This window comes from Protopterus annectens, chromosome 15.part0 (assembly GCF_019279795.1).
Source record: "Protopterus annectens isolate FY-2018-M chromosome 15.part0, PAN1.0, whole genome shotgun sequence".
Taxonomy (NCBI): Eukaryota; Metazoa; Chordata; order Ceratodontiformes; family Protopteridae; genus Protopterus; species Protopterus annectens.
In genome coordinates, this window is record NC_056749.1 from 344,018,980 (window position 1) to 344,045,298 (window position 26,319).

Genomic DNA, 26,319 nt, shown 5'->3' on the forward strand with positions numbered 1-26,319 from the left:
ATTTCTTTAGGTGGAGCATGTCCATCAATTCTGATTTGGATATGGCTTTGTAGGTCAGGCAGAGATCACCTATGAGTAAGTGATATGCCACTGAGTACAGCCGGAGTTTTTTCAGTTGGGCTGCATAGGACATATGTTTGAGGCCAGTAATCCTCTTGGTGAGGTACTTTTGTGGTCTCTCCAGCTGTTGGAAGTGTCTTGTGAGGTACATCCCAAATGGGGCATTGTACTCTATGATGGGTCTGATGAGTGATGAGTAGAGGGGCACTATAACCTCTTTATTTCTAGATGCGAACCCTTCAGTAATTAGATGGGCCACATAGAAGGACTTCCTAACTACTTTGGCAATATGATTGTCAGAGGAGAGATTACTATCTACCTGTGTCCCCAGATCTCTTATTACCTCTTTTGTATTAAGGGGGCTGCCAGCTATGTGGTAATTTGTGGGTGTTTTGTTTTTCCCAAACGGGATGACTATGCATTTTTTGACATTTAGCTTGAGGCCATGACTTTGATACCAGGTGTCTGTCTCAGTAAGGCCCTTTTGGAGGATGTCCATGTCAGCCGGAGAGTCAATTATGGCTCCCGGTTTGCAGTCATCGGCGAACTTGGCTAGCCATAGTCCTTCTGTGTTTGCCTACTTCTGAGAAATATATGCCTAACAGTAGGGGTCCCAGGACCCAGCCTTGCGGGACACCACTTGTGACTGCTTTAGAGTCGGACATAGAGCCCGCTATTCTTACCACGTGAGTTCTGTCTGCAAGCCAGTTGGCAACCCATCTTGTGATGTAGGGGTTTATGTTCAGGATGGTGAGTTTTTCTGTAATATCCGATTGGGGAATGGTGTTGAAAGCCTTGGCGAGGTCAAGGTAGGCTGTGTGAACAATCTTTCCCTCGTCTATGGCCTTGGTGACTGTCTCGAAGAAGTCAACCAGGTTTAGTAGGCATGATCTGCCCCTAACAAAGCCGAACTGGGTTGAGTCAAGTGTTTGGAGGTTCCCAATGTCTTTGCTAATGAGTTCCATGATGATGTGCTGCATAGCCTTGTAGACCAGGCTACGCAGGCTTATGGGGTGATAGTTACGACCCCTCCTTTGTGGAGTGGAACAACTGTTGCTGTGCGCCATTCTATGGGCAAGTAGCCTGTGGAGAGGCTGAGGTTGAACAGCGTGTTTAGGTGGGGGGATTAGTTTGTTCTGTAGTTCGTGCAACATGCAGCCTGGGACACCATCTGGCCCCATTGATGCTGTGTTTTTGGCTTTTGAAAGGCCTATTTTCACCTGTGTGTCTGTGATTTCCGGGACACTACACTTTTCCGGTATTGTTGTGGGCCCCTTTGGGGGTGAGAGGGGGGGTGAAGTTTACACTGAATCTATCTGCCAGGATGTTGGCAATATCAGTAGGTTCAGTATATTTTGTGCTATTTTGCACTAGTTCAGTGCATATCTGCGAGTTGCCACTTAGATTCTTAACATAGCTAAAGAAGGCTTTGTGGTTATCTTTTGAATCCTTGGCTATTTTTCTTTCAAAGTTAGCCTTGGATGATTTTATGAGGGACCTTTGTTTCTTACTGATACTGATCAGGGACATCTTTCCTTCTTGGGTTTTGCTTTTTTCTGAACTAGTTTCCTCCTTCTATTGTATAGTCTGTTTATGGCAGGGGTCCACCAGACTGGTTTCCTTCTCTTAGAGGAGTGAGTCTTGGTTTTGCTAGGGATGGCATGATCCATTCATCCTTGTAGGTGCTCACAGAGTGTATTTGAAAAGGTTTCTGCATTATGGGCAGCATTATCCTTTAGCGTGGGGGCTGTGAAACTTACCGCCTCTGTCTTAAGTAAAGTGAAGTTTGCTTTAGAAAAGTTTTTTACTGTGGTTTCCTTAGTCTGGGGTGGTGGTGGAGTGTGGACATCCAGATTGATTAGTTTATGGTCTGATCTAACTAGTGAAGGACTGACCTCCGGTGTGGAACACCTGTCGCCCATGTTTGTGATGACCAGGTCCAATATGTTTTCACCTCTGGTAGGGGAGTTTACCAGCTGATCTACGGCATTTGAGTTGATGAATTCCAGGAAGCGCTGGGCCTGGGAGTTTGTACTCGAGTAGGTTTCCCAGTTAATGGTAGGATAATTGAAATCGCCCAATATCATGGTGTTCGGTAGGACCTTCATGTTTTCCAGTGTCTCCAGAAAGGTGGAGTGGTGGTCCTGGGTCATGGAGGGTGATCTGTAGCAGGCCACAATTTGCATTGCAGATTTGCCCAATGTTAGTTGCACATGGATGATCTCAGAGGTATCATGCTGCACCACTAACCTGGAGGTATAGGTATCCTTGATGAATATGGATACACCCCCTCCTTTTGTGTTTTGGTCAGTGTTCTGTGGCCGAAACATGTGGTACGAGTTGTAGCCCAGTAGTGCTGGGGTGCTCTCTGGAGCCTTGAACCAGGTTTCAGTTACTGCACAGATGTCGACGTTCTCCATACTGAGGAGTGCTTTGAGCACGTGCATTTTGAGATTTAAACTCCTGGAGTTGAGTAGCATAACCTTCAGTTTTTTGTTAATTGTGCTGTTTACGGAGGTGGGTTTGACTTTTGAGCCTTGCCTAAAAAAGGCACTATGGGGGCAGCAAGAGCCCTGGCCAGTATTCGAAAGCCTAGGGGTGACAGGTGCAAGCCGTCTCTTGTGAAGCAACGCGGCTTGTCGATCATGTCGTCCCAGGCTGACAGACACTGGATCCCCTTTGAATGACACCAGAAGCTTAGCCAATTGTTGAAATTGATCATTTTCTCTTTATACTGAGGTATCATTCTTGGTGAGGGCAGGATGCTACTCAGGGTCAGGGTCATACTAGCCTGAGCTACATGATCAGAGAGCTCTTCCATGTCTCTTTTCATGTAGTCCAGGGAGGTACATCTCAGGTCATTCACACCAACATGAACAATGGCAGAAGTCATATTTGTACTTGTTCTGGAGTGACCTGAGTGCTTGTGTTATGTGTCAGATTCTGGCTCCCGACAGGCAGCTAACAGTAACCTTCTGCTTGTCCAGCCTAGTGAGTGGGACTTCAGTGTGCCTGACTACAGAGTCACCTATTACTAGTGTGTTAGGTATGTTATTTTGTCTTAAGGGATGTGATCGTACGGCACACTGATTTTGTGTTTTACATATTGTCTGGTTTGTGACGGGAGGTGCAGGTTGCTTGGGTGTCTGCTTTGGAGGTCTCTGATGCTTTTGCAGGTTTTTATTTAGAGCATCCGAGTATGATTTTGTGTATTTATGTGTATTTTTTGCCAGTGCTGGTTTAGTAGGTCTATGTGTGGATGGAGGTGTGGTGCAAGTGTTAGCCTTCTCCTCTTGACTGTCTGTTCCAATCTTGGATGGAGACAGCTTAGCCTCCAGTTTGGCTGTATAACTGCATCTCTCGCATATATTAGTGTTTTGTGGCAGGAAGAGAGGGTTGTCTGTGTATATGAGGCAGTTGTAACATGGCCTCAGGATACCCAGATTCACCAGCTGGGCTAGAGAGTACACCTGAAACTGCCCTTTGGTCATGTCTGAATAGTAGGATGAGCTGCTTAGTCGCTTGGCTGGTGAGGGGTGAATAAAGAGCCTTGCCCTGCTGGGCAATCAAGTGTCAGGGTATATTAGTGCTTGCTATTAGGTCTGAGCAAGTGCTGGGCTGTAGGATGCTTTTTGAGTGCTTAGGTTGAGAGTTAGACTAGTTTCAAGAGAAAACTGAATAGGAGACTTAGTGGTGCCGGGAATAATTTAACCCTAGCTAACCGGCACTGCCCGGCACGCAAAACCAGGCAAATGTAGTTTTTATAGCAGGGAAATGTAGATGAAGATAGAAATTAGCCCAAAATGGCCAATAAACTACTAAATTCTGGGCTGGAACCACTCCTCCAGGGAAAGATAGGCCGCTCAAAGCTCCCCTCTCTCACAGGTGAACAGAGAAACTTCCTTCTATCCAAGTAAGGTATGGGCAACTCAGAAACTTGTAACACATCCCTGAATTCAGCACTAGCCTGAAAACTGGACTCTACTAGCTTAGAAAGGTGCGAAACAAGGAATTTTATTTTTTTTTTTGAAAAGATAAGACAAAAACAGTAAAAAAATACACTTAAAACAGCTTTAAACGACTACAAACGATCAGAAAAGGCTATCGCACTTTAGTGTGTAGCCTACAACAGTTAAATTATTTAAATAATAAATGACTTTTTATAAGTGCAGGCAGTCAACTAAGTACAATATGTGAAAAAAACAAGCTTTTAAATCACAATAAACACTGGAAAATCTGAGTTTAGGCAAAAAACAGTTTTAAAATCAAATTTTTGGTTCACATTACATCATTCTTCACACTTCCCTGGATTCCCATGCTAACAGAAACTACATTTACATTCTTCACCTCTGGGCAGAAACCAGAGCAATAAAGGGTATTTATGCATGCAAATTCTGGCCATTAACTCTGGCCTTAAAACAATAGGGAGGATGCCTCACTCTAGACTTACTGGCTCCGAATTTTAACATCAAAGGGTCACAACATGCTTGACTTTGTCAGTACAGTGCACTGTTGTTACATTTTTTTGAGTTCTACATGTAACACTATTTTTACCATTTAAGGCAACAAGCCTGTGGTTTACATTAATATTTACAGATGACAGAATCATCTACAAAATTCTATCTGGCTAGGCTGGCAGCCTTCACCTATGTTCATCCAATCTTCACATACCCCCCCCCACCCGGAGAACTCAAGCTAGTTTGAGAAACGCTGCTTGAGGGAGTTAGCTCTATCTGAGTGTACCTTACCCTATTCCCTGTCTTGAGAGCCCATCTGTACTCTGTATTGGCATTGCTAATCCCACTGCGGTGTGCATGGACATATCATATGCTTGCAACCCTAGGCTCCATCTTAGCAACTTGGCATTTTGCTGGCTGGCTTTGTTTAACCATGTTAGGGGGTTGTGATCTGTCATAACAGTGAATTTCCTTCCATACAGATAAGGCTGAAGTTTCTGCAGTGCCCACACTATGGCTAGACATTCCTTTTTTACAGCTGCATAGCATTCCTCCCTGGGTTGGAGCCTACGACTGAGATAAACCACTGGGTTCTCTTCCCCCTCTGAAGAAATCTGGCTAAGTACAGCCCCCACCCCATGGTTTGAAGCACCCACATGCACATCAAATTCTTAGCTGTAATTTGGACTGGCTAACACAGGGGGTCCTCCCAAAAGTGTCTTTAAGCTTCTGGAATTCCTGTTCACATGCTGGGGTCCACACTACTTTATCTGGCCTGTTCTTCCTTGTCAGGTCTGTGAGGGGAGCAGCTATGGTACTATAACTGGGTAAATGGGGATGAACTTTCTGTAGTACCCTGCTGTCCCTAAAAATGCCCTCACCTGCTTTTTAGTAACAGGTGCAGGCCATGCCTGAATGGCTTCCACTTTGGCAGGTTCTGGCCTTATCTTACCACTCCCCACTCTATGTACTAGGTAGGAGACCTCTGCCGTACCCACCTGACATTTGCTCGGCTTAATGGTCAACCCTGCCTTCTGTAGTCTGCCCAGCACCTTCCTGACATGTTGAAGGTGCTCTTGTCAGAAATGGCTGTAGATGGCAGTATCATCTAGGTAAGCAAGGGCAAACCCTCCTGCTCCTGCTAGGATATGATCTACCAGCCTCTGGAAAGTTGCTGGGGCATTCATCATCCTAAAGGGCATCTTTGTGAACTCATACAAGCCAAAAGGAGTCACAAAGGCTGACTTCTCTCTAGCACTGGGAGTCAAGGGCACCTGCCAGTAACCCTTGGTAAGATCAATGGTTGTAAGATACTTAGCCCCACCCAGCTGCTCTAGGGCCTCACCTGTCCTAGGCATGGGGTAAGCATCTGACTCTGTGTGACTATTTAATTTCCTGTAGTCCATGCAGAACGTGGTGTTGCCATCCTTCTTTGGCAACAGCACCACTGCGGAGGCCCAGGGACTGGTGCACTCTTGAATCACCCCTAGTTCCAAAATCTCCTGTACCTCCTCCCTCAGAGTCTGTTTGACTCTATCAGGCACTCTATAAGGGGCCTGCCTAATAGGCCTTTGGGGTCCTGTATCCACCTGGTGCTGCCCCAGGTGGGTGCACCCTGGTTTCCCAATGAACATGTCCCCAAATTCCTGCAACACTGCTCAGATTTTTCAAACCTGGGTAGGAGTTAGCTGCTGGGACATTGCTACCCCTTCCACTGAGGTGTCAGCGCGAGCCTCACTGAGGAGATCAGTCACCAGATCTCACTCAGGCTCCTCCTGCAATCCACTGCAAATGCTAAGCACAAGGGCCTCCCTGTCATGGTAAGGTTTCATCATGTTAACATAGTACAGTTTGTGCCCCTGCCTTCTGCCTAGCAGTTCCACCATGTAGTTAACATCATTTACATTTCTTACCACCTTGTAGGGTCGGTCCCAAGCTTCTTGCAGCTTGTTGTGTCTGACAGGAATGAGAACCATTACCTGCTGCCCCACAGCATACTCTCTAGCTCAAGCATTCCTGTCATACCACACCTTTTTCTGTTGTTGGGCTTCTTCCAGGTTCTCCTGGGCCAAGCCCATGAGTTCCCTGAGCCCTGTCCTGAGGTTTAGGACATATGCCACAACAGACTCCTTGTGAAACTCGCACTCACCTTCCCACTCATCTCAAATTAAATCTAGAGATCCCCTCACCCTATGCCCATACAGCAACTCAAAGAGTGAAAAAACTGTGGATTCCAGGGGAACCTCTCTGTAAGCAAACAACAGATGGGGCAAATATTTGTCCCACTCCCTCTTAAACTGATCTGCAAATGCCTGTAGCATGGACTTGATTGTACAGTTTAACCTCTCCACAAGACCATTAGTCTGGGGATGGTAGGGGGTTGTCTTCATGTGCTTCACCCCACAGGATTTCCACAGACAAGCCAGCAGGTCTGACATGAAATTGGCACCTCTGTCAGTCAGTATTTCTTTTGGGAAACCCACCCTGCTGAAAATATCTAACAACGCATTTGCCACCTTCTCTGCCTCAATGGAGGACAAAGCCACTGCCTCAGGGTATCGTGTAGCCTAATCCACTACCACTAGGATATACCTTTTCCCTGTGGAACTTGTGGTACTCAGAGGGCCATCAATATCCATAGTTACCCTCTGAAATGGCTCCTCAATCACAGGTAAAGGCATCAAACGAGCTCTCACACTGTCTCCTGTCTTGTCTACCTTTTGACACTGCTCACAGGTCCTGCAGTACTCTGTTACATCTTTGGAAATTCTAGGCCAATAGAAGTTCTACATAATATGCCTCTTTGTACGTTTTATGCCCATATGACCTGCAAAGGGAATATCATGGGCTACAGCTAGAAGCGCCAGATGGTAGGGTGTAGGCACTACCAACTGCTGTACTCTCTCACCTTCTAGCCCTCCCTCAGGGGTCCACTCTCTGTACAGTAACCCATTGTCCCAGTATACAGATTCCCCCTTTCCTTGAGAATCAGGTGCCTCCCTAGCTACTTGCCTCAGGCCTTGCAATGTAGGGTCTGAGAGCTGAGCCTGTCTCAACTCTCTCCTTGTAACCCTTCCCAGCTCCCCTTCCACAGGAAGCCTGGCATCCTCTGACAGTGGTGCCTCACTGTCAGCCTGGGTACTACTACTCCCCTCTACCTTTGCAGTCACTCTGTCCAAGGGACCATCAGTACCTCAAGCAGCTGTGGCTCACCTTCAGTCTCACTGCTACAGGGTAGCTCCCTCCCTGAAGTAACCACCTCACCACTCCTGGCTGCAAGTATGCAGTCTGTCTGGGTCTCCCCCAGGCTACCAGACTTACCTGCTTGTCTCCAAGCCTGACTGCGTGTAACTGCATAGGCACAGGGTACTGCACTATCCAAATTATTCCCTATCAGGACATCTGCAGGTATATCTTCAAACACACCTTCTTGCTGGCTTCCTTTTCCACCCTTCCAGTCAAGGTGAACCCTTGCCAAAGGTATTTGGAATGGGATCCCCCCTAAAGCCCTGACTAAGCCCTGACTGGAGTAGACTGCCCAGGCAAGTAGTGCTCCTCTGTAACCACTGCAGGCTTTACAATGGTTATATCAGAGACTGTGTCTCTCTTGGCAATGGCCTCTTTGCGATTCACTACAATAGGATATAACCTCTGGGGGTAGTTTGGTACCCTTGTTGTCCCAGGACAACCTACTATTGGCATTTTGTCTTTCTCACTTACTGGCTCCCTCATCTTTTGTTCCCCACCTTGCTTACATAGATACCTGTATGCCACATGGCCCCACTGGCTGCATTCAAAACAGTTAACCCTATCTCCTGGATGTGTATCTGGACTAGTGGCTTCCCCTGCTACTGGCAGATTCTGCTGGGGCAGTCTGTGCTGCCCACCCTGGGTTCCTTTAGACCCATGAGCAGTACTGGGGGTCCCTTTCCTGTGCAGGCTGCCCTGCTTGCCATAGGTTTCCCTTCTTCCCCAACTCATCTGACGTAGCACAATTCTAACAAGTGATTTTTAACAGCAATATAATCAAGACATGCAACATCAGACATTTTTGACAAAACAGGTACAGCTTTACCATGGAGTAAGGGGGTCAGGAACTGTACCCAGAGCCTTTGGTCAACACCACACTGTTTGCATACCCTCTCAAACATATGAATGAAACTGTCACAATTATCCCCCTCTTTAAACTGCAGAAGAAATTTACTGACCTTTTGCGCTTCTGGGGTCCAGTTACTCCCTTACTCATTACCTCCATGACTCTGACGAATTGTCAGCATCTCCTTCTTATGCAGCCTCTGCCTCTCCTTCTTCTGAGCTTCCAGGCGTAGCAGTTTCTCATTATCCTCAGCCTGCAAACGTTGCAGTTTCTCCTTGTTCTCTCTCTCTAGACACCTTACACTCTCAGCTGCTTCTAGTTCCTAATGCCTGGCCTCCAACTCAAGTCTCTTTAGCTTCAGATGGATTTTTAAGTCCTCTGCAGAAAGGTCGAGCTGTCCATTCTCCGAGGGTATTATATCTCCCCTGCCAGTCTGACTGTCCTCCTGGTTGTTGTTTTCTGATGCAGCTGTAACCAAGGCTGCAATCAGGTCTGCCTTAGTCAGGTTTCCATGCATCAGTCCCCTAGCCTGGCACATCTCCGCCAGCTGGCCCCTTGTCAGCTTTCCATACTCCTCTGCTGACATGTTGCCAGCTCACCCTGACTAACTAAGCTAACAAAAGAAATAAAACAATTGTGATCTGAACTCTGAGTATTCACTGCATGGCTGATTTAGAGTGCAAAACACCTTCAGAGCTCACTGTACACCAGCTACAAGAATTCACTCTACCCACACCACTACAAGCCAATTAGTATTTGCCAATCAATTAATATGTTGTGTGGATATCCCACCACTGTCAAACAATTAATATGTGACGCCCGTGCCCTGGCCTAGCAATCAAGAAGCCTCAATCCTCACCACTAACACCAGTGAGGGGCATCTCATATAGGTGGAAAGGATAACAAATACACACAGAAAAATGGATCTCCCTTAAGAGCACACAGAGATCACAGTCAGTCCAGGGCTGGTTGCTCCCTCGCTCTCACTCCCCACTGGCACAGCTATAGGGTCCAGATCTCAGCCTAGTGGGCAAGTTAAAATCTCCAGTACCCTCTTTGTCCAACCAGTGCTTCGTGTCCCTGCCCAAGTAGCTGACACACACACACACACACACACACACACACACACACACACACACACACACACACACACACACACACACACACACACACACACACACACACACACACACACACACACACACACACACACACACACACACTTTATGAAGAGTTTGTACAACCACACAGACACTCCTAGGGAAGGCTGGCACAGGTTCTCCAGCTGTGCCCCTTTTTCCCAGACTATATGGTAGTACCAGCTGCCACCACCCACTAATATTTATCAGCTACTCAAAGGCCCTTAAAAGGGTGTCCAATTATTACTGTGCAGTATTATTATCCAATTGGTAGTATAGCCCAGGGCTAAAGCTATTGAAGTGGCTTTGTACAATTTTACCAAAGGCATGCAAATGCTCTAATGAGCTTAAATTATCTCTACAAAAACAGCCACAGTTGAAAGAGTTTAAAAATATTTAATAACAAATAGTCAAAACACAAGACAATACTTTTTACTACACAGTGCTAGTCAAGAGTTCAGAGATCACAGAAAATACTTAAAATAATTCAGTAGTACAGTTCTGACATCACAGAAAAAACACTTAGTCTAATCTTTCTAGTTTCTAGCTATTTCTAAGAGTAAACACAAGTCTCAGATAAACTTAAATATAGAGCAAGACAGTGCTGGTGAGTTGGATGGTCAAGACAAAAATGCTTAATGCTCTCTGATTCTCTCTGTTTTTAAAATCATATTCCTGGTTCACATTACAGCATTCTTCACACTTCCCTGGGTTCCCGGGCTAACATAAACTACGTTTACATTCTTCACCTCTGGGCAGAAACCAGAGCAATAAAGGACATTTATACATGTAAATTCTGGCCATTAACTCTGGCCTTAAAACAATAGGCAGGATGCCTTACTCTAGACTTACTGGCTCCGAGTTTTAACATCAAAGGGTCACAACATGCTTGATTTGGTCAGTAGAGTGCACTGTTGTTACATTTTTTTAATTCGACTTGTAACACTATTTTTACCATTTAAGACAACAAGCCTGTGGTTTACATTAATATTTACAGATGACAGAATCATGTACAAAATTCTATTTGGCTAGGCTGGCAGCCTTCACCTATCTTCACTCAATCTTCAAAGCTCCTATGGAATATGGCTTTAAACTAAAGTTTGGTCTAATGACACAAGACCAATGGTGCATCAATAAACATGGATATATTCATATAACTATACACAGGCACACATACTCATATATATGTGCATTTATGCAGATATACATGAACACATACATATACAGCAGAAGTATGGAAAAAGGTTAACTTTTTTGATCACAGACAAAAACACGCGCATGCATGATATTGCAGTTAGGAAATACATTATTTAACTTTAGCAATCATATTAAATGAAGAAAACAAAAACATACCCAGTGAGTGATGACAGGGGCAAAATTAATTCAGAAAGAAATAAGATGATACATGGCAAGTTAAGTGAAATCTGCTTTCTTTTTCTTTACATTTTTCATAATCCCACCACCGTAGGCTTCTGCAGCTTTATTCTGTCTACTTCCCACTGCATCAGATATTGCTCTTTTACCATTCCTGCTACTAATTTATAGGAGCAACGATCTAGTGAATATAACACTATTGTTCTTTCACTGCAACAATGTACACTTTCATAGCTAATTCAGGCATACTACTCTTTAACAGTCTACCCTTTTCTAGGCCATAATTAACTTTTGCCCTTGCATCTTCTACAGTACTGTTTAATTCATTCTGTACAGCTTATGTGTGCCTTTTCATTAACTCCAATACTATTCAAATTAAAATGTACATCAAATCAGTAAAAACTGTGTCCAGCATAGCTGTGTTAGTTGTGGTAAAGGGAAATTCAACTTTGTGGAACACGTTTTGTCTACTTAATTCATATTTGTGTCCTTATACATTTTCTACTGGAATGTTCTAACAGGTTCATCAGAGGTGTTATTTGTCAGAGGAGGCCCAAAGGAAATCAGGTGCAGTAAACTAAACAACAGCAATTACATACACTATGACGTGCTTGACGAAGTGCTTGAAAAAGGTGCAAGAACGTTTAAACTTGTCTATATTTAATGGTGCATGTGCTGAGGCATCTGATAGTACCTGTGATAGGTTGTTTAGTATGTTCCTATGTCATTCATAACTAATATGCACAAATTTACAATGAAATACAGCTTGTTGAAAGCAGTAGCTACAGTGAACAGAATGTGACAGAAATATAGAAAGGGTAAAGTTAAAAGCTACAGACACAAAGAAGTCAGACTGAAAGGGAATATTGCTAACTGCACAGATAGAATTATAAGCATTATTAAACACCAAAATGTAAACACTACGAATTATCACATAAATTCTCTAAACATCCAAGATCCTGAAACTTGCTAGATGTAGCTACAGCTGATGTTTTAGAAATAAAGATCTTTTATGGTCTTTTCTGTAGTCCAGTGAAGAGTGGGAGATGGATAACTCTAGACAGACTACTCCAGTTTTGGAAACAGCACATCACTGGTCAAAGACACTTTATGAACACAATGAAGAGCAAATGTTAAAAGTAAGCTACATGGTAAAGAGAGTACAAAGCACAGATGCAGACAGGTGTATGTGTGTGTGTGTGTGTGTGCGTGTGTACGCGTATACTTAAAGTGATCTAAAAGTCATAATATCAGCACCAAACATATTGACAAAAAAAAATCTTAAACACAAAATATCCACACAGTTGATGGTATAATAGGGAAGAGTATATGCACTTTCCCTGCTATTGTGTGACCTTGGAGTTGGTATGTATAATTAGCAGGGCTTGCCCTTCTACAAAAAACATTGATTTTGAATGTGCATAGCTTTTGTTGACAATTTACATTTGATATTTTTTGTCTAAAATTTTTCTGTCAATATTATGATGCTTAGATCATTTTAAGTAGACCTATATATATTTGTAAATGTGTTGTAGTCCATGATAGTGCATGAAGTAATTCTTCTTACATACAACATGATATGAAAGCATATAGAGCAACATATTTAGTCATAGGATCATAGGTAAGTACTAGGCTAGTTACTCTTGTGGGCCATTTTAAGCCTAATGAACTTCTCTTTTTGTGTTCTAATTAACCAATCCCATTTGGTTAGAGATTTTACCCCTAATGAGAATCACTGGGGTCATACTACAGATAATTTGAGGGTATCCATGCATGGGATAAAGCACTTAAGAGCTGCCTCTCTCCAAAGGGCAGTCCTGGGGAAAATTTTCTGTTTCCCATCCATAGATCCAAGCTGTGCTTGAATAAGGACAGGGATGAACTTTGTTTTATGTGGATGGGGAGTCTGTTCCAGAGCAGCGATATTCTCTGCTTAATATACCTATCCCTCTAAACCTGTCTGTTGATGTTACAAAACAGGTTTAGATCCTTAGACTGAGAATTTCTGATGCCATTTGACTTGCTGATGTGTAGCATATCTATCAGTACTGGGATGGAGGATCTCTTGTACTCTATATAAAGTTCACCTCTCAGCAGTCTGTAGGATACTGAGTACAGTGTCAGGGCTTTGAGTCAGTTCATGTATGACATGTTGTTTAGGCTTGTATCCTTTTAGTAAGGTATCTCAGTTGGAGTTTCAATCGATGTATTTGCCTGGAGAGATACATGCCAAAGAGGTCATTATATTCAATGACTGGCCTAAAGAGGGCTGAGTAAAGGGGGACAATGGAATCCCTAGATCCGAACACAATCCCTTTGTTTATAAGATGTGCAATACAGAAGGACTTTCTTACAACAATGGACATATGTTAGTCAAATGTTACGTCACTGTCCACATACCCTCCCAAATCCCAAACAAGTGGGTAATTTCTTGGGGGTGTATCATTAATGTGGTAGCTCCATGGTTTGGATGACTTCCCAAAGGATACAGTAATGCATTTTTTTACCAATTAGTTTCAGTCCGCGATTTTGGCGCCAGCTATTTATTTGGGACAAACCTTCCAGCAGGATGGCTAAGTCATTTGGGGATTCAATGACTGCTCCTAGCTAGAAGCCATCCACAAACTAAGGCAGCCAGAGCCCTTTGGTACTGGCTTTTACATCAGAAAACTAGGTGCCAAATAGCAGAGGTCCCAGCACAAAACCCCAGGGGATGTAACTTCCCCTATTTTGACTTCCTGCAGCCTATATGTGAGCCAGATGACAATCCAGCAGATGACACAGGGGTTTATTTCAAGTTTATTTAGCTTTTCTTCTATGCCTCAGAAATATACAAACATACTAAATGGATAACAGAATGTAATGGAGCTGTGTGAACATATAATTTAGGTACACAGATATTTAGTAGAAAATTATCTTTGAAGTTTTGTAATGCAATATAAAATAAAACAAAAGAAAAGCGGGTAATTTATACAGCATTTTGTCAATGCAGTCTTGCTTTAGCTGAACTCAGGTCACAGTTATAGTATGAAAATAATTACCATTGGCTGAGGCAAATTGTGGGATGAAAACAGCTACATCAGTAAAATACACAGAGCCACATTTTTCCTTCAGATAGTTTCTAAGTTGTTCTCCAAAATGGCCTAAGTTATTTGTTTTCCTTATTTCATGGGGCATGGTCTTCTAAACTGCCAGAGCTGTGGAGTCTGCATGTCCTCCCCGCAGTCGAGTGGCGTTCGAAAGACATGCGTGAATGGGCGAGCACCTCGGCACCATAAAAATCGACTGCCAATCATTAGCGGACCGGAGTTCTGCTGTGGCGACCCCTAACCGGGAAAAGCCGAAAGAAAAACAACAACTTTTTATATACTGCTTGGAAACAGGGAATCTGAAATGTATGATGACTTCTTGATAACAGAGTTTACATTTATTAAATGAAGTTTGTTCTTTAGAAGGAGATGACAACTATCACTCAGTATTCTAAAAATCAGAGAGTTTAACAGGAAGGAGTCTCTGGCTGTTATTAACAGCAGATAGTTTTTGTCTTCTGATCTGCAAATCCTGAAAATGTTTGCATTTATTAGCTCTGCTGCACGATCACAGTTGTGCAAGCCATTTTTCTTCCCCTCAGTGTGTTTTCTCTTTTCTCTGTGAACATGTGACTATGGAGTTAGAATATATAAGTAAGGTGGTATGGGGACAAAGCACCCACAGGGACGCAGAATAGGTGGTTGCTTCTTGCAAAATGTGCTTTGTAGTTAATACCACCCAGAGCTTGGTGGGTATTTTAATGAGCTGGGCTTGGCCAGTTTGATGTCAAAAGATTACATTTTGGATACTCATAGGGAATGCTATTGTAAGGCAACATTCATTCATAAAGCTCATTTTTCCTAAAATTAATACATTTTATTTTGTTATACATAAAACTTAGATAAACATGTAGTGCACTTTGAGATAATGTTGATGGCAAACCACTATCTGTGAAGTTTTTTTTACTGATGCTATTTTTTATTGGCTGTCAATATTTTATCATAATTTAACATATGCTGTGATGATGTGAGGTATTGCCAGCTATGCCAGGAGAAGTAGGGTAGTGGATGTGTAACATATGCCAGCATAGGTAGGTGGAGTTTTGTAAAGAATTATGTCATTTGTATATTAAACTGATTCGTCTAGGTGTTTGTGTTGAAATGTATTTTATTTGTAAAGTTGCTTGTGTTAAAAAATGTACCAACACTGGGTCCTGCTGGACAGAAAAAAAAATACACCTGTATGTTAGACTTTATTACAACTGTTGAAATTAATATTGTAACAGAGGATACTGGAAGAAAAGAGGTTAATTTCAGTCCAGCTAACTTTGAAAAATAGTCTGAAATTAAATTACCTGGTAAGCCATAAAGACTGTATCTTACAGTTCTGATTGCAGCCAAAGCCAAAATGTCTGCAAAAACAAGGACTAGGAATCCTGCTGTATTGTCCTTAGCAGTGAACTAATTACTACCCTGGAAGAGTGGAAGTGTTGAAATGTTTTTATGGCTTCCAGATGCTATAACATATCTTAGCAAAGCTCTGTGTATATTGCAACACATATGTGTGTGAGATTCTGGTTCGGTTTCTAGTACAGGGGGTTAGTATGGGAACCAGAAGTCAGATGACCAGATGTATGTGATGTCATTCTGTAATCCATCACTGAAATTATGTTTTAATACTAGATGAAACAGAATTCTCAGAGCAGTCTGTTTTTGAAATCTGGCACAAAATCACTCACCCACTTCATCTTGCCTTGATTTAGTAAGTAAGCAGGAAATAGTAATTCTTTAGATCAATCAGGAAAATATAGCGAGATTAGTTAAGTACTGTTTTTCTGTTTCTGTGTGAATCTATTCATCTGTGTTATTTTTAATATTTCCTGTGACTGAATCTCTGGTGTTTATTGTAAATAGATATTTAGTATTTTCATGTTGTTTTATTATTTATTATTAAATATATTTAAACTTTTCACTGTGGCTGGTCTTTTAGAGAATATTTTAACCTTTGAGAGTACTTATATTTATCTGGTGACACTGTGGCCGCTCCAGAAATCCTTACTGCATTGGTCAAACAGTACCATTTATATTAGTATTAATTTTACTCAGTATAAATGGGTACCCTTGTAAGAGCCTTAAAGTAGCTTGCTTTGGAGTGTCTGGTGGCAGTAACTACCTTATAGTCTGGGCAAAGGGCAGCAGAGCGAGTAAATCTGTGCCAGCCTTTCCTGGGTGAGTGTGTGTGTGTGTGTGTGTGTGTGTGTGTGTGTGTGTGTGTGTGTGTGCAAATCAAATCTCAGAGTGTGTGTGGGTGCGCGCGCGTGTGTCTGTGTGTGTGTGTGTGTGTGTGTGTGTGTGTGTGTGTGACCTGCTTGAAGCAGGGATACAGAGCACTGGTTTCACAGAGAGAGGGTGGTGGAGGACTTGGCTTGGACACTTAGCTGAGGACTCAAATCTACAGCTGTGCCAGTAGGGAGTCTTACTGGGGGCCTGGAGAAACAGAGAAAGAGAGAGAGAGAGAAACAACTCAGATGCCAGACTGAGTGTGTTCCCCTTGTGCTCTTAAGGGAAATTGTGCTTGATGCAGACAGCCTCATCCTGAAATACTGTATGTATCTATTTTTGTTCCAAGTGAAAGTCCCTCACCAGTCTTAGTGGTGAGGATTCAGGCTCCTTGATTACTGGCCCAGAGGAGGGGACATCACATATGCCATTAGTGTATTAGCTGTTATATAACTGATTTTACAGGATGTTCTAATTTCAGTGTCACTAAAATGATAGGAAGTCAAAAGTGATAAGTTCTGCATTTGGAGATAAAAGTGTGCAGCAGTCAGTGCTTAGCATAATTTAACATATACTGTGATGATATGAGGTACTGACAGCTATGCCAGGAGAAGTAGGTCAGTGGTAAGGGACCTGGGAATCACAGGTTGACCATGACCTTAATTACGACCACCATTTGTCTACCATTGTAAAGAAAGCTTTCTATGTAGCTCACTTTATTAATAAAGAATCACCTCAAAAGCAAAAGAAATTATAACCCCCCTATACTCGGCACTTATCCGGCCCATAATTGAGTATAACGCCCCATTTGGTATGTGCCATACTAAGCATCTATAGCAATTATAGAGAATTCAGAGCATTCTAACAAAGAAGATCAAGGGCCTTCAGCATGTGACTTATGTGGACCTACTAAAATCCCTGTCACTATACTGAGTATTATATAGACTTCTTAGGGGAGACTTATGAGTGGCCCACAGAGAAAACCAAGACCCAAATCTAATTAACTTACTGCATATCCGTAAATCAAATGAATCTAGGACTACCCGTTCCAGGGACTTAAATATGGCCAGCGACTTAAATAGGACATGCTGGAGGGACAGATTTATCGCCCAGTGACTGCCATGTCTTTGGAACTGGTTACCAATTCATGTGAAACAGAGCACCTGTATGACACTGCTCAAGAGGAACCTAGATCGGCTAGACTTTAAATGACCTCTGGGTCGAAAACCTAGTAAACTGCTCTGATCCTATGATCCTTATAGTTCGTTGGTAGAGAGATATAACAATCAAACCAACACACAATATACACAGAATAAAATAATCTTCCAACCTGGCAAAAACATAATCCTTGAGCAAATCGTTGCTTGCAAAATGTTTGCTGCCAAATTTAAAGTACATTACACTGGCTGTGATGTGGGCTGTCCTGTAAAATTAAACATTTAAGTAAGAAATGTCTTATATTGTGCATATGGAAAAAACAGTAGTAGTTTCTGACACCATGTGCATTCTAACAGCCAGCAAATTAATGGTATTACCTTTCCATGGAGGATCATAAGAGTTACCAAATATTAATAAGCATCTCTATTCTGATTATTTTTTTGTTATTGCAAATCAGTTTTACTAACCATGCCCAACCATGCTTGCTGTGCCCTGAATACTTCTCCATTGTAGCTGTCAGCCGAAGAAGAGAAAGTTTCTGCAGTAGATTCAGCTGTGCAGCTGATTGACGATTAATTTCCAATGATGCCGAGTTTAGGCTTGGCCGATGAGAGTTCTGGAAACTATGCCATCTTAACTTCCTACTGGGATATAAAACAAAAGAGTTAGAATCCACAACAAAAAATAACATAGTTCTCCAGACCCCGTGCCTTCACTTAATGAATGCTGTTATTCCTGTAGTCTGAGTAATATCAATATTTTCATGAAATAAATTTTGGGATATGAAAGGAAAATAATGTCTTTTTGGGGCTTACAAAATAATGTATTTTTGGGGCTTACACTTAGGACTTCCACCATTTCATGCTGCTGTGTGCACTAACATTAAACAGTTCCTAAACAGTGGCTTTCTACTGCATGCAAGAGTGTGTGTGTATGTGTGTGTGTGTGTGTGTGTGTGTGTGTGTGTGTGTGTGTGTGTGTGTGTTTGAAACTTGATCTTAAATTACCATACTAGGAGTTTCCTAGCTCTAGCTGAAAAAAGGGGTTTTTACAAACACTCAGAACATAACTGCTCAGAGACTCCTTGTTAGACCAGAGGCAATAATAACCACATGAAATGCAGGAAGTCATGGGTTCAAATCCCTGACAAAAAGACAATACTCTCCTTTCATAGACCACGACACGAAAATAATGAAAAGCAAGTTATGCTCATGCTAAACAGGGTTAGTATGTACTTAAATTCAGCCACAAATGTCAGACTAATGTTAACACTGTGGCATGAATGTTTATTTGACCTTCCATCTAAGTACTTGTTATTTGCTATAGCAAAGAATAGCATTTTTATAAAACTTTCAATGACTGACAATGGATTTTTTTGAGTCATTAAAATACATTTACATTAAATGCTCTGTTAGCAGATGTTTTTATCTGAGAACTTACTACGCTATGTCAATCATCATCTTCATCATCATCTATCCTCCTTTTTCCTATTTTCTACATGGCATCTGGGTATCGTGTCAACTGTCACCATACCTCTATTCAGTGTCTCTCTCTTACCTTCTTTGACACTCATGCCTGACTGTTGCAGGTCTTCTCTCACACAATCCATCCACCTATTTGCTGGATGCTTTGTTTCCTCTTGCCTTCTTCTTGTCTTTCCTAAATTTTCTTCACCAGATTGTTTTTTGCTTTTCTACATGTGCCCAAACCACTGTGATCTATTCTCTTTCACTTTCTCTGCAACTGAAGCTACTTTGGTTTCTGCTCTTAATACCTAATTTCTTCTTCTGTCCCACAGTGTGGATCCTACCATCTATCTCTGGCATTTCATCTCCATTATCTATAGTTTCCTCTGCCTTTACTGCCCAGGTGTCTGTACCATACAGTAGCACAGATTGCACCACTGTTTTGTACACCTTATTTTTCAGCTTCTTTGGCATTCTTCTGTCATTAACTATACCTGTCACTATGTGCCAGCTTGCTTCAGCCCCTCTAATTCTAGCTTTGGTCTTCTAATTCAGACTTCACTTCCACTCAACCACCCCTCCTAGATAACTGAAGCTGTTAATCTGTTCCTCTATTTAATATTCTATCTCAGTTCTCAGCTTCTTCTGATTCCCCCATTTGCTGCCATTACAGTTGTCTTACCTGTACTATGTTTCACCCCATCTGCCTTCAGTTTTGCATTCCATTCCCTTATTCTTTGCTAAAGTTCTTGCTCAGACTCTGCCTCTAATGCCACATAGTCTGCATTTAGCAATTTTGTTGATCTGCTCCTTCCAATCTGTTTGCTAATATAGTCCAGAACCTTTATGAACAGAACTGGGCTCAGAGCTGAACCTTGATGTATACCCAATTTCAATGAGAACCTCTCTGTGAGACTCCATGTTGATCTAACAAGGGAATCCTTTTTCTCTCAACCACCACCCAGTCAGGTTTCTTCTACTATCTCATAAAAGTGAAGTATGAGTTGTTGGACTTCCGTAAACCAGACAGGAATGCTTAAAATAGGTCTTAGCAAAGACAGACAAATAGTGAAATACACAACATCCCAGACTTCAAGCACAGGTATACAAACTAATATACTCAAGAACACTATTCCTGTAGAAATTACACAATGGCAATCGAGTGAGAATTACTTTCAAAAACAAGTGAAAAAAAAACAGACTTTACTCCAGCAAGGACTGGTATTAGTAAAATGGCACTCCACCCTGTCTCCATACTTCCCAGTCACTGTTGGTGTACCACAACTCTACCCTTGGTCCCCGCTGCCTCCTTAACACCCTCCACACATCCACACATCAGATCTTCTTAATTTAATACACAGATGACTCCACATTCACATGCATGTCAGTCTGGCACAACTCCAAAAAATTACTCAGTAAACTTTAACAGACAATGAAACATGACTTTGTAACTCAAAACTCATGTTCGCCCCCCTCCAAGAAAACAAAATACATTTCCCCCCCCCAAATCCCTATTTCATAAAAAAATAAATAAATAAATAAAATCCTCTTTCTTAATAATACAGCCACTTTAGTCACTTCTCAAAGCAAATTATTAGGGATGATAGTGGATGATAATCTTAAATTTGGCCTGCATAAACAAAACTGTATAAATAAAAACTCATCCAAAAACTCTCTCACCAACACAACTAAAATTACACTTCCCATAACTTACTTCCTCCCTTCATTACTTTATGGGGCTCTCATCCTTACTAACCTCTGGTCCTCACATTAAGCAAAACCTGAACTATGTTATAATAAAGTGGCTAAATTTGCAGCATATACACCTTTCCAAATCCTTCAATGTATAGCACTAAAAAGCCTACATTGGTTAAAAAAAGAAGTTATGTACTTAACATAACGTTCCATTTGAGTAGTTCTACTTCATTTGTCTTCAACATGTGGGATACCGGATCCATATCGGATCCAAGCTGGCAGTTTCACTAGCATCTGCTCCAAGCTCCAAGCACCTCCCCTTACCCATAATACACCTCCACTACCTTCCAACCCCCAGATCGAGTTTGCTGACCTTCATCCTTATAACCTGACCTGAAAAAACACTATGACCTACAACTGCAGCCAACAGGCTGTACATATAATAAGGTCAGGGGGAAGGAGGGAGGGACGGTTGAAGACAAATGAAGTAGAACTACTCAGATGGAACGTTATGGTGAGTATATAACTTCTTTATCTGAAGTAGTTTACTTCATTTGGTCTTCAACCTGTGGGACAGAGTCCCCAGCTACTAAACTCCTGGGTGGCCCTCATGGAAGGATATTCCGGAGCACCGCGGAACCAAAGGATACTCTCCTTCTAGAAGTCAAATCCAATTTGTAGTGAGAAATAAAGGTATGAGATGCGGATCAAGTAGCTGAAGAGAAAACTTCATCCAATGAGACTCTAGTCCAAAAGGCCCCCAAAGTAGCCACGGACCTAGTGGAATGAGCTTTCACCTGACCCGGAGGAGATATGCCTTTGTCCTTATAGACCTGAAGGATGCATGAAGAAATCCACCTAGCAATAGTGACCTTGGAGATAGGTTTACCCAAAAACGGTTTATAAGAGGACACAAACAGCTGATCGGATTTACGGAAATTTTTAGTCCTGTGTAAATCAAAACATAACTGTCTATGAAAATCCAAAAAGTGGAGTTTACATTCCATTTTATTAGCAAAGTTAGGAAAGAAGACAGGCAAATTAATGGTTTGATTAATATTAACTGGTGATGCCACCTTGGGAAGAAAGGATGGATTGGTCCAAAGGGAAACCCTATCTTTGTGGAAAATCATATAAGGAACTTTGACGGACAAGGATTGCAGTTCTGAAACCCTTTTAGCAGAGGTGATAGCCACCAGCAATGCTGTTTTCCAAGATAAGAATTTTAGATCTGTGGTTGCAGCAGGTTCAAAAGTCAGAGCTACCAGAGCTTGAAAAACCATAGTAAGGCCCCATGGGGGAACAGGATCCTTGACAGGGGGGCGTAACAGAAAAGTCCCTTTAATAAAGGCTTTACACAGTCTGGAAGATGCTAGTGAGGCAGAATTTTCACCCACATAAAAATGAGAAATGGCAGCCAATTGAACTTTGACAGTAGAAGAACTAGCTCCCTGTTGAAAAATATTGGCTAGGAAATCAAGAATGGCACAGACAGGAGCCGTGAAGAGGTCTAAACTCCTTTGAGAGACCCAAAAAGAAAAATGTTTCCATTTGCTGCGATAAACCTTCCTGATTGAAGACGTATGAGCAGCCACCAGAACAGACCTAACTGAAGAGGATAATCCAGGAGTCCTAGCGATCATGGGAACTGGAGCAGCCAAGCTGTGAGCTTCAAACTGTCCAGGTTTGGATGAGGAACCCCTGATGGGTGTGAAATCAGATCTTGAATGGGATCCAAGATCCAGGGTGGCACCAGAAGGTGAGACCAAAGGAAGGGAAACGATACCTGGTGAGGCCAAAATGGGGCAATGAGGATCACTTTGCTCCCCAGTCGACGAGCTTTCTGTTGAAACCTTGGAATAAGAGGCAGTGGAGGGTAAGCATACAGAAGACCGGGAGGCCAAGCATGGACTAAAGCATCTCTGGGGGACTTCCCTGGTAGGGGGTTCAGAGCGAAAAACTCGCTGCACTTCGTGTTGGAAGGAGATGCGAAGAGATCGCAGCAAGGCTGACCCCACTCCAGGAAAATCTGGTCCGCTACTGAAAAATTCGGAGACCACTTGTAAGGCATCAGAATAGTCCGACTTAACCTGTCCGCTAGAATGTTGGACCGTCCCGGAATATGTGTTGCTATGAGAAAACGCCCGGTGGAGATCACCCATTCCCACACTCTCATGGCCTCACGTCAAAGGGGGGTAAGATCTGGTCCCTCCCTGTTTGTTGATATACCAAACCACTGACATGCTGTCTGACTGAATTGGGATGTTTCCCAGAGGGAGAAAGGCATGAAGGGTCTGCAACGCTAAAAGAACTGCCCTCATCTCTAGAATGTTTATGTGCAATCTGGTCTCTACAGGGGACCACAGGTCTTGGACTGTCCTGCACGAACAATGCCCACCCCCACACGAGTTGGGAGGCGTCCGTGGTCACTGTGGTTTGGACAGGGGCTGAAACAAAGGGTCGTCCCTCCAAGATCTCCGGAGAACACATCCATCATTGAAGGGATGACTGACAGACTTGACTGAGTTGTATTGGATAAAACAGTGGAAGTTCCAACAGGGACCATTGTACAGCCAGTGTCCACTGTAGAATTCTCATATGTAACTGGGCGCACGGAAGAAGTGTTATGGTCGCTGCCATTGAACCTAAGGCCCTCAAGACTGATTCCGCCAATGGAAGATGAGAATGGCAGATCAGACAGACATGCATCCTCAGGTTTTGTACTCTCTCCATGGTCAGGAAGATTTTGCACTGTAATGTGTCGATCCTTGCCCCAATGTAGTCTATCACCTAGACAGGATTTAGACATTTGCATGTGTTGATTGTGATCCCCAAATGCAGGGCAAGCTTTAAGAAATAATCCCTGGTTTGAAAAAGTAGACGCCTAGTGGGAGCAGTAAGGAGCCAATCATCCAGGTACGGATAGACCTGAATCCCCTGAAGCCTCAGGTGAGACGCTACTACCGCCATCACTTTGATGAACACCCTGAGGCTGTAGTGAGACCAAAGGGCAGGGCTCGAAACTGGTAATGATTGACTCATAGCCGGAAGCGGTGGAACCTCCTGGAGCTTCTGTGCATCTTGATGTGATAGTAAGCATCCTGGAGGTCTAAAAAGCACATCCAGTCACTATCTTGCAGATACGGCATGATGGACTGTAGTGTGACAATTCCGGAATTTTTCTTTGGCAACTGACAGGTTCAGGGTAGATGGGTCCAGTATTGCCCTTAAGTCCCCCATTTTCTTTGGCACCAAAAATAACCTGGAATAAAAGCCCAATCTGGACTGATCTGGGTGGACGGTTTCAATGGCTCGTTTTCCTAGCAGCTTGGAAATTTCCTGTGCTGCTGCCTCCCTTTGCGTGGGTGGTACGTCCGGGAGGTGTTTGGGAGGTTTGGGAGGAACCACAAAGGGGATAGAGTATCCTCTGGATATGATCTGAAGCACCCAGAGGTTTGATGTTACAGACTCCCATGCCACCAGGTGCAAGGACAATTGTCCCCCGACTGCCTCCAGAGAAGAGCAGTCGGGCAACCCCTCAGGGTTGCTGTCTGTGCCTGTCCAAGAAAGGTATTCGAGACCAAAATTCCTCGCACCCCATCTGCCTTTGGGACATCACCCATTCTGTCCCCCTCTGCCTCTGGGGGAAGAAGAGCCCTGAGTGTCTCGGGAATACTGTGACTTTCGGAACCACATCTTCTTTTGCCCTCTCTGATTCCGGGAAAAGGATCTTTGGGGGTTCGAGAAGCGGATTCCGATGGCAGACAGTGTTTTCCCATCCTTCTCACTCTGGATTAAAGTCTCTTTGATGGTCTTACCAATGAGGGTAGAGCCATCATAAGGGGCATTGGCAAGGGACACCTTGAAAGGTTCCAAAAACTGACATAGTCTGAGTCAGGCGTTGCACCTCATGGACACGTCAGACCCAGCCGCCCTAGCCGCTCCTTCAGTAGCATGTGAAATGAGTTGCATGGACGTGTTGGAGACTGCTTTCAAAGTGGCCATCCTCACGAAGAATGAGTCCCTGTCCTCCTGCAACGTGGACTTAGGGGGAGACTCCACCAGCTCCTTGACCAGGTCGCGCTGGAGTCTAGGGACGTGGGCCAGGTAGTTCAGCGCCCTAACAGAAAAGGTTGCTGACACGTAAACCCGCTTCCCTAAATGGTGCATCATCTGCGACTCTCTGTCAGGAGGATGAACCGAGGAACTCTCCTGGGCTAGTTCCTTCTTTGTGGTTGCTGCTACCACCATAGTGTCTATGGGGGAGCCCTTGTTCCATGCTGGCCTATCTGAAGGTGGACTCAAGACCTTATCAGGCCTTTTAGGGATTGATTCCACGGTGTCCAGCTCCTTCCAGGCCTGCGAGGTGACCAGGTCCACCAAGGGATCTGCGGGAGGGGACACCCTGGAAGTAGATAGGCCCGTGCTGAAAGCCTCCAGGAACACGGACTCATCAGAAGAAGGTTTGGGGGCAGACCAACCTCCCCACTGGCATAGGATTTCCATAATTTCTCCAAAGAAGCCATCCTATTCAAGAGGTGACCTGGGGGAACCTTCCCCATCATCCAAATCCATATCCTTGATGAGGGATTCGGGGGAGTCCAAGTGCCTCCTCTTACACATATGCTTAAGAGGCACATCACCGGTGAGGTCTCAGGGGGAACTCACAAGCCACATGTTCCTCAGGGGTATTCGTCTGGGGCTCCTCAAGCATGGGCTGTCCCTCTCGTAAAATGATAGGATTCGTAGAAAGAGCCGAGGGGGTTGGACCGGAGTCCGAGGGGATAGTCAAGGGTCTCAATCCAGTGGAGAGAACCCTTTCTACCATGTCGAATGTAAAGGGATAACGAACCTCCTGGGGAACCAATAAGGAAGCCGGTCTCCCCAGATCTGACATGAGAATCGGAGCCAGGCCTGAAGTGGATGCAGCTTCGAGGGAGGGAACTTGGCCCGACAAAGCCACAGGCAATGAAAAAAGTTCCGCTCCCTCTGATCCGACACCTAGGCTCCAGCTCCAAGAGTGGCTCGGATCTGAGCTGGTCAGATCGATATGCTCCAGGCAGCTGTCGGCATTGAGGAAGCAGGTACCATCGGTGCCGACCCCCTGACTAAGGCCATCCTTGGATCCGAGTACTCCAAACCTGGTGGATGGATCGGAGAAGGAGAAATCGGTGTAAAAAAGGGAAGCGAGCTCCCCCCTCCTGAGGGAGAGGGGGCTGGCAAGACCCCCATCTGGATCTGAGTACAATTGAACCTCCTCATCATTTTATCCATGTCATCTTCTGATAAGGACCGAGTGGACCTCGATGAGGCCACATACTCCGACCTTGCGGGTAGAGGAACTGAGGCCCTAAATGGACAGCATGTCTCCTCCAGCTCCAGGGACAATCTCGGAGATCAGAGCCAAGGGGAGTTACGGATCCTATGCTGACTTTTGGCGGGAGATGGGAGGTCCAGGGACCTCTTACATTTTTCAGGTCTGGATTTTGGATCTCTCTCCTTCTCTCTGCCCCTTTTCCGCTCCAATTCCGCAGGCTTTGAAATGGGAGGTTAAGTCCCAGCCTG

At 43.7% G+C, this 26,319-nt stretch overlaps 1 protein-coding gene across 3 annotated transcripts in view; it reads right to left on the bottom strand.

Annotated features, from left to right (window-relative positions):
- STARD8 (StAR related lipid transfer domain containing 8) overlaps positions 1 to 26,319 on the bottom strand; it is a 780,205-nt gene that overhangs the window by 116,536 nt on the left and 637,350 nt on the right. For 2 of the 3 annotated variants that reach the window (XM_044057099.1, XM_044057101.1), the window contains exon 6: positions 18,061 to 18,237. In XM_044057099.1, coding sequence (XP_043913034.1) covers positions 18,061 to 18,237 — 177 coding nt within the window. The remainder of the gene's footprint in view (positions 1 to 18,060; positions 18,238 to 26,319) is intronic. The other variant, XM_044057100.1, reaches the window with a different exon arrangement.